At 36.1% G+C, this 11298-nt stretch overlaps 1 protein-coding gene across 1 annotated transcript; it reads right to left on the bottom strand.

Moving 5' to 3' along the window:
* Positions 1–531: 531 nt before the first annotated feature.
* LOC114655698 (isotocin receptor-like) lies at positions 532–9808 on the bottom strand. Its single transcript, XM_028806918.2, has 2 exons — positions 8676–9808; positions 532–1004 (listed from the first exon to the last, which is right to left on the bottom strand). Exons 1-2 carry the CDS (start codon positions 9589–9591, stop codon positions 808–810), a joined length of 1113 nt encoding a protein of 370 aa, XP_028662751.2. The 5' UTR covers positions 9592–9808; the 3' UTR covers positions 532–807.
* Positions 9809–11298: the final 1490 nt, after the last annotated feature.

The following is an 11298-nucleotide window of genomic DNA, read 5'->3' as shown; positions in this document are numbered from 1 at the left end:
AAATATTCTATGGCTTAGTGAGGTTTCTTTGACTTGTCCTGGCTAATTCCCTTATTGTATATTGTGGAGGTGTGTTGTGTATCCATTCATCCAAGTTCTGAGCCTTTACAAGGTCATAAAAAAGCCAAGCCTGTGTCTGCATTAATGTGTGCAATAAAAGGCAGCGGCACTGGACAGGACATTAATCGATCACAAGGCCTACTCAATTATACGCCTTCATACACTCAGACTAGATCAATGTACCTAATAGCTTGTCTTTAAAAAGTGGAAATAAACCAAAGTCCCTTAATAAAATCCATTTGAAGAAATGAAGAGCGTGCAAACAATACACAGAAGACACTTCAGATGGGAACATCAAGTTTTATGATGAAGCACTAGTCTTCACAGATGCACCTCAGAGTTTGTGAAATAGTGCTACAATATTTGATTTACATAAATGCAGCTTTCCAAAATGTGTTTAATATACATATGTTACATATTTTACAAAACATTTTCCACAAAAGTTTAATTCAGAAAAATATCATGTTATACTGTTTGATACTTTCAGCATTGACAAAACACTATTTTCTTAATAGAATATTACACAAATTACTGTTATTTTTTTACTTCATTGAGTTTGCTTCATAGATTCATTTCAAACATAAGCCACATAGCAGTAAGAACTTACCAAAGAGGTAACAGAACTACTGAAATTGCACAAACTGAGGATTAACACACCTAATTTGGTTTCAATGATTGTTTATCTTCGTGTTATGTTCAACTCTTTATTTAAGAAGAAACATAAGAACCTATGGGCACCTATTAACTTTATAAGTTCGTAAATGTTTCTATAGGTTCTTTTTCACCAAAATTGATACTTGCTGTCACAGCAGAATCTTCTCGAATTGAGCTGCTGTCTTGATGTTTTCGGCAGCATGGTATATGGTCACAAAAGTACATGTAAATCCAAGGATTGGTACAGCTGTTTAAATTTCCTAGAAGCATGAAAATCGTGAACACAGCACCTGAAATCAAGACCAGAAAAATATCTTAATTTTGTAACATGGAGAAAATGGACATAATTCTTTCTTCTTTTATTATGATATTCATAGTTTTATGGGGTCATTATTGTCATGTGCACTTACTATAATGAAATTCCTACTTATTTGTGCTAATTGTCATACAACACCTCACCTCTCTTGGGTGACTTGAGAAACAAGAATGCATTATAATGTTCTAGCATTGTCACATGCTGTTGGAGAGCTACTGTATTGTGTCCTCTTGTCCTACCAAATTATCAGTTCGGATCATTGTTGCTGGACCACTGTCACTCAGAGTGGCAGGATGATAGGTTGCGACATTTTATTTGTTGGTTGGATTGTTAGGGATGGGGTGGAATCTCCCACTGTATATCTGATATTTTGTTCAGCTATGTGGAACCAGATATGTTATTGAGGTCTACAAAATTAATATTAATTTCCTGAAAACGGCTTAAAAAGGTGTACATCAGGTAAGCTGATTTATGTGTTCTATTAAATAAAATGAATTTTATTTTATTTATTTTTATGTTTAAGTTATTTTAATACATCCTGTTGTTTTTCATGGTGCTGGGGAGTGGCAACATGCTTATTTAAATTTGAAATAAAATCATAAAAAATTGTAGTAAATGAAGGCACTTTGGAAAATGAACCTAAACAATGTCATAAGGTTAGTAAAAAGTGCAACAAAACGATTCAACCATCCATCATTCATAATCTTTATCAGCTTGAAATTCTGAGGTTTTTTTTATGCTGTTGGATGATGTTGGAGTCTAGCGATGTCATTTGTTGGTGTGATAAACTGTTCTCAGTCAGACAGGAGCTTGAGAGAATTGCAAAATGAGTACATTGAGAGGTTCAGTTCCACATTCCATCCTTTTATTCTTCTAGTAATTTTTTCAATTCCTCCAGGTAATGTTGCAACAATTCTATAATTTCTTTGTATTAACTTATCACTGTTTTATTATTTCCCTTTGATGATGAGATTCCTCCAAATCCTTGAAGTCTTCTAACAGGCTAAGCTTTTTTAGAATTGACTCCAACTAGTCTGAAAAGGGCCATCCTAGTATTCATTTCTAAGTTCATAATTCTGTCAGGCAGTGTACGTATTTCATCATCCTTTCTTCTGGACTTGTCAAGTCAGTCTCTCTTTTCCCTGTGGATTTCCTCAGGCAGATGGTCCTGATTTGGATCTGCTCAATAAGCGGTTGTGTGTCTGACTCTTTTTTGACTCTTCAGCTGTATTCTGCTTTGGTGTGGATGAAGCTTCATCTTATTTTCTAGTCCTTCTCTCTCTTTTTACCTCTTCAACACCCATTGAAGTTTTGTCTTCATTTCAGCTAATCCTCTTTGAGGATCCTTCTGCAGACTAGATGTTAGGGTTTCAGCTTTAGTCTTATCATCTGAGTGAATGGCTAAAACTTTACATATTGAGTTAATTTCTCCTTGAGTTGCTTTATGTATTGATTCCTGCTCAGTTTCTATTAGGAAAATTGTTCTTTCAGTTTTCCAGTAACTTCATTTATTCAGTTTGCATCATCATCTCCATTACTTATAACCTTTTTTTTTGGATTTCCTGCTTCAGTAGCCAGTATTTCCCCATAAGTTTGCTGTTGCCCTCCTCACAGTGGGTTAGTTCCTCAGTTAGTTTGTCACAGTCAATCTTTATTTTTTCTAGCTGTTGATGGTGGACTTTGATCACATTTTTATCCTCTGGTGTTTCTGCCTTATGTTTTTTCTTGTCTGAAAAGCTGAACAGATTCCTGGAGGTGTTTTTATGCTTTGTTTTCAGGTTTTGCATTTCAGACTGTAGGTTTGATAACTCTCTTTGATGCAACTTCCTATCAAGTTGGACCTGATGAGTCATGAAGATCATTTCATTTTGGGATGATTCTTCTTGTGCCTTGAGGTCAGTTAGGCTTTTCTTTAGGTCGTTGTAGCTCCTCTCCTCTGTTGTCAGTCTTAAAGTTAACTCAAACCGAATCGTGTTGAGATCTTTGATCATACTTTGTATCCAATCTTTTTCTCTTTCCTGGTGTGTAACGATTCATCTCTCCAAGTTCTTGTTTTCCTCTTTTAACTGTATGTAGAACAAGCTTTGCTTTTCCTCTTCATTCTCTGATTTACTAGACACTTCACGAATGTTATGCATTCTACATTCCAGGTCCATTAATGACATTTTGTTTCATTGAGTAGCGTATCCTTATAATGAATTTCCTCCACTTTCTGTGATAGTTTTGAGATGACTTCACCAAACACCTTTCAACGGTTATCTGCCTGTATCATCACTGACCGATTCTAAACTTGTAGGGTTTCTTTATCTTTAGTTGCCTGACTTTTACTGTTCATGATCTGTTCAGCTGTTTTCTTTTGCTGTGAAGTTCTTGTTGGGCTTTCTTGTATTTTATTTCCACTAAAGAATAGACCCCTGAGCTCTAACTTTTAGCTCTGTTTTCTTTTTCTCACTCTCTTCTATTTGAAACTCAGTTTTTGTCAATTGCTTTAAATATTTTTTGGAATATTTGCTGCATCTTTTAACTGGATGAGCAGCTTGTCTATCTGGAGTTTCAATCTTTTGCAATTGGCTTCACAGTTTTCATTGAGGTTCTGGATTTCCTTCAGTTGATCCAGTATTCTTAACTGGTGATTCTCTCTTTTTTCAAGATCTTATTAAAGTATCTCAATATGGGCTAAAAGTTGTGCTTTTTCACATTTCTTATGATCGATGGAGCTTTTTAATTCTTCCACTTCTGAAATCATAATGTTTTGATTTACTTGGAGTCTCAAATACTGTATTTGTTTCTCTAGGTCACACTTCTCACATGATGTGTGTTCTGCTCTTAATTGCTTTTCACTTTTTTCATCTTCATGATGGCTCCTATGAAGTAAAGTTATGTGTGAACTTTGTTACTGAATATCTAAACAGTCTTTTTCTGTTTTTGAAAACTGAGTTCTTAAGTAATCTGAAGAAGTGTGTTCTTTCCATCTTCTCCTTGATCCAACTTTCTCCAAATTCTTTCCAGTTCTTGTTTGATCTGGTTCTGTTCATATTCTAACCTATAAAGCCTACTTCTTTATTATATATTCAGCTTCACTGTGTTTTGCTTCAAGTTTCTTCAAAGCCCCCTGAAGTTGATGAGACACTAAATGATCCTGATGCTTCCTGACACTCAACTCTCTCTCAATTTGCTACAGTTGTCTTTCAACACAATCTAATACTGTTCCTTGCTTCTGTGAATCTTGACTTATTGCTGATAAATTCTCCAATGTTTTCTTTGTTTCAGTGTCGGTCCTGTTTCAATGGACAATTTCTCTATCAATGTCATCACCGAAACCATTGGATCACTGCTAAGATCTCTAAGAGACTGATGCAGTGAATGAATCTTATCAGACAATTCCACATCATTCTCAGATTATACATTTTCAGACCTGGATCTCTTTTCTTCTAGTGACTTGTAGACCTCCATAGTCCCAAAGTGGGGAAGTTGTTTGGTGGGCATGGCTTTCAGAGGCTGAAGAACTTTTTAAATCATTTTTAAGTCATTTGTGTGTAAAGTTGAAAGAGATGTACTTCTTCCAGCTCTTTGTCTATGCAATCTTAGTTTTTGTAACTGTCAAATAGATTTTTTCCAAATTTTCTTGAAGTGTTTATATGGCTTCAGCTTGTTCATCAGTGTGTTCCCAGTAATGTCCCAGCAGCTAGTCAACATTATTATGTGTTTGTGTTGTATCCTGTAAAGTGCAAGCAAATGCATAGTTTGACTTGATCTTGGATGACCCTTCGATTTCTACTGTAAGTATCAAAATTACTGGAACAGTTTACCATGGATGTACAGTAACTCCTTCTCTTTGCTTAAAATTCACTGAAACAGAAACTGACTGTAACTGACATTGCATGTTGGACCCTTGGAGAATGTGAGATAGAGGTAAGTGGTACATCCTCACCTCTCTTGGAGAATGACTCTGAAGCACAGCTTACTCTTTATCCATTTAGAGCTTCCAGGTTCTTTCTTTTTCTATACAGACTTTTTAGGATTAATTTAACTAGTTTTCTTCCAACATCCCAAACAGCTCATGTTAGGTTAATTGACAACTCCATATGATATATGCAATGTGTCTGTGTGCATGAGTGTGCCCTACAATAGACTGATATCTCAGCCAGGACTGAATTCTGCCTTCTGGCTATTGCTGCTTTGGCTTAGCTTTGACCCACCTTTTTCCTATCCAAAAAATTGGATGGAATGTAAACACCCCCTCTTCACTCAGCCTTGTATCTGTTGGTATTATTATGCATTGTAGGGAAAAGGCAGAAAATTTTTAAATAGGGATTGGGAGATGAAATATAATCCGTAACCAAACATAAGTCTTGAATTTTCCCAAGCCTAAATCGGAAACCAAAATATGAAGTTGAGAAAATAAAATGTGAAGTCTGAAAACTATGTCAAAACATCATACTGCAAAGCACACAGCACAAATAAAGTAATTTTGTCCAATCTGGGATAATCATAAAGTGCACAGGAGTGATGGTATACTGTATACGACAGTGCAATCAATGATTCTTAGCAGTGCACTTCTGGTTAGTAACCAAAGCAATAAAGGGCACAAGTTCCACAAAATGTTGATACCCTACACAAGATATTATGACATTGAAAAAACATGAAAAATAAAAAAAGTCTTAAAATATATTCCAAATAAAATTTTAAAGTGTCGTGTCAGATTCAACATAAGACAAAAACCTTATGACAAAAAAGAAATTTCTAAAAAGGTGCCCAGCAAAGCCAGGAATAATTTTAAAAGAAGCCAAATTGAAATAGTTATTAGTTAATTAGCAGATAAATAAAATGGATGGAAATATTATTAAACTTTTTTAACAGTTACCCAGTTAAAGAAAACAATCTTTATAATTTCTGAATATCTTTTGAATAGTATATCACATAAAATGAAAACTTGACAACAGAGTGAATGCAGTTAATGTCTATTCAGTATGTAATTAATGACTTGTATTTGTATCTTTGAACTTGTCATAATGCCTTGCACCTCCACTGACTGAAAAGTACTATAGGAAACTAAAATAAGCTTCCTGTGTTGTTTATGATTCTGCCCTTGTGCCTAGTGGGTTTATTCAGATTGTTACTAGAGTGGAAATTGGCCTTCTACAAGCTTGTACTTGAGAAAATGGGCTCTAAATGTAAGAAAATTAATGTATAGGTGTTTAGGTGGATGGATGGATGAATGGATGGATGGATGGATGAAATCAAAACCACTTTTTGCTGGGGCAGTTTATTAAATAATGACATAATATTTCAAGAGAATATTACTTGTTAGCTTCAAAAGATTTATATGGATAGTTAGAAGCATACTAGATACACAGAAAAAGTAAGAGAATTCTAGATGATTTAGTGAAAATGTGGTAAAAAGATCTGGAGATTCAGTGTGATAAAACAATAAGATGGATGGCTCAAAGGAAAGAAAAAGACTCCAGTTGCCAAATTAAACAGGAAGTTTAATCTTATTTTTGCTTGTGAAAGAAAGGAGACAAGTTGGTGGCACAATTTACTTAAAACTAATATTAAGATTTCCTCACTATTCACTTAAAGGTATTGTAATACCTATGCCATAGGAATGAATCCTAAGATGCTTATCCGTGGATGCAAGTACAATGTTAATAAAATAATACATATTTCTATTATGTTATTGCAAATATTAGAACAGTGTTTAAAGATAAATGGACAAGTAATTGTAGGAAACTATCCTTTCGCAAAGTTTTCAGAAGCTGATTAAATAGGCAGCTTGTTCCATTGAGTTAGAGAACAGCAGAAAGACGTTTACAGCAAGCTGCCGCTGAATGTAATGAATCCCACTGTGGAGCCATCCATGGTGCTTCTTATGACCCAGATGCTCCTGTTCTCTGCGGATTTAAAGATAAAACCGAGTTTTACCAGGAAGGAGTCTTAAAAGAAAGCACGACTATTCATCTATAGATGTATTTAGGGACGAATTAAAAATATTTTTCTTTAAACAAATCGGCCAATAATTATCGCTTTACAAACCGCTTTTAATGTACAACTCCTCGTGCAAATGACGTGCACGCTCAGTTTTAAAGATTGCAGAGTGATATCAATTCTAAGCAGATATAGGATAATAATTATGTCGTATAGCATGCGACAGTGAAAAGAACACCATCTAATCATTTTCAGATGTTCACTTGCTTGTTATATTGCAAGCATTGCTGACAGTCAGATACGAATTTGAGCAAAAATCTCAAAGGCAAAATTTCAGCGTTGTTAGTTGTAATGAAACAAGGTAGTGGAAATCATCGGGGATGGATCTAATTGTCCATTATTGGAGTGCAAAGAAGCACCCGAGCTGGTATCAAGAACTGCACGTGCGTACATTTTGAGATTGTTCTCGATCCCAATTTGTTGTTATTGTTTTTATTTTTTAAATTATCAACGGCGTACGTGATTACAATAACCATCCACATCAATTGTAAATGCTTCGATTGGCACATTATCCAAATGCTGGGGGGACTATTCAGTTATAGTACAGATGTCAATAAATATTTTTTTTTTTTGTAAATGACAGAAGTGCTTTTAATGGTTCATGTTTAGTCGTTATTTTCTGTGATTAGATAGTAATAATTTAAATGTGATATACACAGTTTCCCTTAAACCAGAATGGATGGAACTAATAATGCCAAAGAATACGCATTCTGCATCTGAAATGAGACTGATCGATTGAAGCAATCCATAATAATGTTTCCAACAACTGTTAATAATGATCTTTGGCTTAAATTTCTTTAATCTGAACCATATCGGAATAGCACTGCGGCAATTTGAAATATATAATTTCCACTCTTGACCTAAAACAGCCAGCTTAAACATTATACCTAAGAGTTTAATTAAGCATCCATCTGTTACTGAACCTGTTCAGTTCAGGGACTGCAGGATTCGGGTCTTAGTCTGGCAGTATATCGAACACACTGCATTAACCGGCTATGGACGGGGAGAGCACAGACGCTCATACTTGCGACCAATATAGTGCAGCAGATTAACGTATCAGTAATGTCAGAACACATTTCAGGAAAATTAAATAAGTAATAACTTCTCCAAATTATAATTTATATTTCTTTTCCATGTAAATTCATTCGCGACCCTGCTTATTCTATGAGTGCACAAATGAGACCTTCCACACTGAAAGAATTTAAAGTCCCCAAGTAAACGAACATGTCAGGAACACTGGAGTTGCGCCAGAGACCGAACTGGACACATCACCTCTAAACCTATAAAGCCTACAAGAAGAAGGGCAGATGTCACGCAGACAGTGACCGGGACGTGTATTTATGTATTTATTTAGTATGTATGTCCTAAATATTAATGCAAAGACCTGGAATATAACATCACTCATCTTAACCTGAAACTCAAGAAGCCAAGGGTGACAAGAATGGATCAGTGCTATCTATCTATCTATCTATCTATCTATCTATCTATCTATCTATCTATCTATCTATCTATCTATCTATCTATCTATCTATCTATCTATCTATCTATCTATCTATCTATCTATCTATCTATAAAAAGAACATAACAATAAAGTGTAGGTGATATCTGGTAGAATCTGTGCTTGCATGCGTACCTTGTACTATAAATCATTACTCACCTTCAACAACTTTACTTGGAGACCACGCAGACCATAATTGAACAACAAAAAAAGGAGTCCAACATAAAACATACACTACTACTGTTACAACCGTCATTTTCACCGTCTTGATCATTGCTTTTGAAAAGCAATTGATGTTGCTGGCTCTGGAAGGCATCGCCTGTTTCTGACTGGACTTGACATCGCTGTGAGTCTTACTGTAGATGTTCATTTGGATGATTCTGCATATCAGCACTTGACAGATGATCAGAACAATGGTGGGGATAAAGAAAATTACAATGAACACCCACGTGATGTAAGCCCTACCACCCCATGGTTCAATAAAATCTGCCCAGCATTCACTGACTCCGGGTTCAATTTCCCTTTTGGAGAAGATGAACACCTGGGGCAGACTAAAAAGAAAAGAAATGCACCAACTGGTGCACACCGCTCCGTTCCAGAATGCTCTTTTCTTCTGGAAAGTCACCATAGGGTAGCAAACTGCCTGAAACCTGTCCAAAGTCATTGCCACTGTCATGTAGGTGGAGGCAAACATGCCGACAAGTTGTAGATAAGCAATACCTCTACAAAGAAAATCTGGACCCCAAAACAAATCCGTTATGTCCCATATAAGCTGGGGGAGCACCTGGAAAGTTGCCACCACTAAATCAGCGATACTCAGATGCATCATGAAAATATACATCCTTGACATCCGTTTTCGTCTCCTCCAGATCACGACTACCAAAAAAGAATTGCCGAAAGAGGCGGTCATGAAAATGAGACTGAGCACACCGATCTCTGCCCAGGCTAGTAATTCGTTTCTTTCTGGTCTACTGGATGTTGTCCCGTTGTCCATAGTGGCAGATGTTAGTATGAACGCATTACCATCCAGATCGAGATCCTGCGATGCAGACGCGAGCAGTGACAAGTTACTCATGACTGGCGATGTCTTCAGTCCTCGAGGCGGTTAGTAAAATGATTTAATGCATCGAGCAGCCCTGCGAGTACACTTGACCATGCAGTCTCAGGACTTTTTTGAAGATTGCTATTCATTTAATATTCAACGTGTTTTAGTGTTTTAATTCCAACGAAACAAAATAACTTACACAAGAAAAAAAAAACATGCAGCTGTCAGTTTGACTAAACTCCAAGTCTCCACAGCCTCATCCGCCCCAGACGCTTATTTTATCTCGCCGGCTGGCATCGCTATAGGGCTCTGAGTAGGCGGCTGAGCCAATAGAAAGAGGAAATTCATTAAAGCGTTTCATACGCGATGGAAATGAGAAACTAAGTTGAAGACCACAGCTCATTCATTAAAATACAGACAGCGATCAGATCACACCTACCGAAGGAGATTTAATTGTTACTTTAGAGAGTGAGCTTTAAAAGTTGCGTTCTATTATCGTTGTATATGAGGCACGAATGTATGCGGCATTTTTTATGTATTAGTTCTGGGGAATTGGTATCAGCACTCGAATCCTATAAACCTGCGGACAGCTACCTGACGTGTTGCCACGTAACGTTTTTAACTCTCAAAGGAGTCATTTTTCCAGCTGAGATTCTATTGTGTTTTTTGTCAAGAGTCGATCGATATTTCATTGTAAACTGTTTACGGAGCTACAAGTCCCAACAATGGGAAGAGCTGAAAAAAAATCATTAAAGGTCTCCGGTTTGTGAAACCCACAGGTATGCCAGTTATCATTCGCCCCTTTAATGAACTCTCTTAGCTCATTACAGTGTGTTTAAAACGTAAAACCGAGTAAAGGGGCTTTTAACCCATTAACATGTTTTTCAATCGGTGCCTTTTTAAAAACGTTGACTTCATAGATATACCAGGAAAGCAACTCTTTAAAAACAAGGTTGATAGAGGGGTTCTTTACAGGAAACCATTTTTGATTCCCAAAGATCCATTTACATGATGGTTCAAAAAAGAACCTTCATTTACTTAGATCTGTAACGAGTCAAATAACCATGAACAGATGGTAACAGATTAGCACAATTACCAATAGGTGATGATTCTTAAAGGACCCTTTGTGCATGCAATAACACCATAACAATAAAAGACAAAGCCCAGTTTATTTTAATCTGTCAGTGTCCTGCTAGGTAGCCTACCATGCATGAAAGATTTCAGCTTCCATCTGCAAATTAGGAAGTTTTTCAAAGCACAAAGAACAAACATCTTATTCAAAGAACCCTTCCTAAAATAACATTGTGCTTTGTCAAGCAATATTTCTATGAGGAACCACACAACCCAGTAAACAATATCTTTAAAGAACTATTATTTTTAAGAGTGATAAGCCACTCACTCACAGACTTCAAGTTCACTGAAGCCACGTTTATCTCCAAATACATAAAACAGGTGTTCAAACTGAACATCACTGTCTTCTTTCGGAATGATCTTAGAGAAGCAGCTTTTTAATAATGTTAATATTAGTTAAGATCGTGGTTTGTCCGACAGAACCAAAAGATGCATAAATAAGTCAAAATAGCTTACAAGGTTACAAAAAGAACAAAGAGTAGTTAGATAATATTAGATATTTTTTATATTGTACCTTTTTTCTCTATCCTTTGAGGAATTACAACTACAAGGCTAGAGAGAGACTTCAAAACCTGAAAGAAATGCCCAAATTACATTGATGAAAAA

The sequence above is a fragment of the Erpetoichthys calabaricus genome, chromosome 1 (genome assembly GCF_900747795.2).
Source record: "Erpetoichthys calabaricus chromosome 1, fErpCal1.3, whole genome shotgun sequence".
Taxonomy (NCBI): domain Eukaryota; kingdom Metazoa; phylum Chordata; class Cladistia; order Polypteriformes; family Polypteridae; genus Erpetoichthys; species Erpetoichthys calabaricus.
Note: the sequence above shows the minus strand (reverse complement) of the source record. Positions and strands in the feature narration are given on the sequence as shown.

What these genes read in the sequence shown, in the direction of transcription:
- LOC114655698 (XM_028806918.2), bottom strand. Translation starts at nt 9,591, where the DNA reads ATGAGTAACTTGTCACTGCTCGCGTCTGCATCGCAGGATCTCGATCTG. An exon ending in TCCAAGTAAAGTTGTTGAAG is followed by an intron (nt 1,005 to 8,675) that starts GTGAGTAATGAT and finishes TCTTGATTTCAG; the next exon opens with GTGCTGTGTTCACGATTTTC.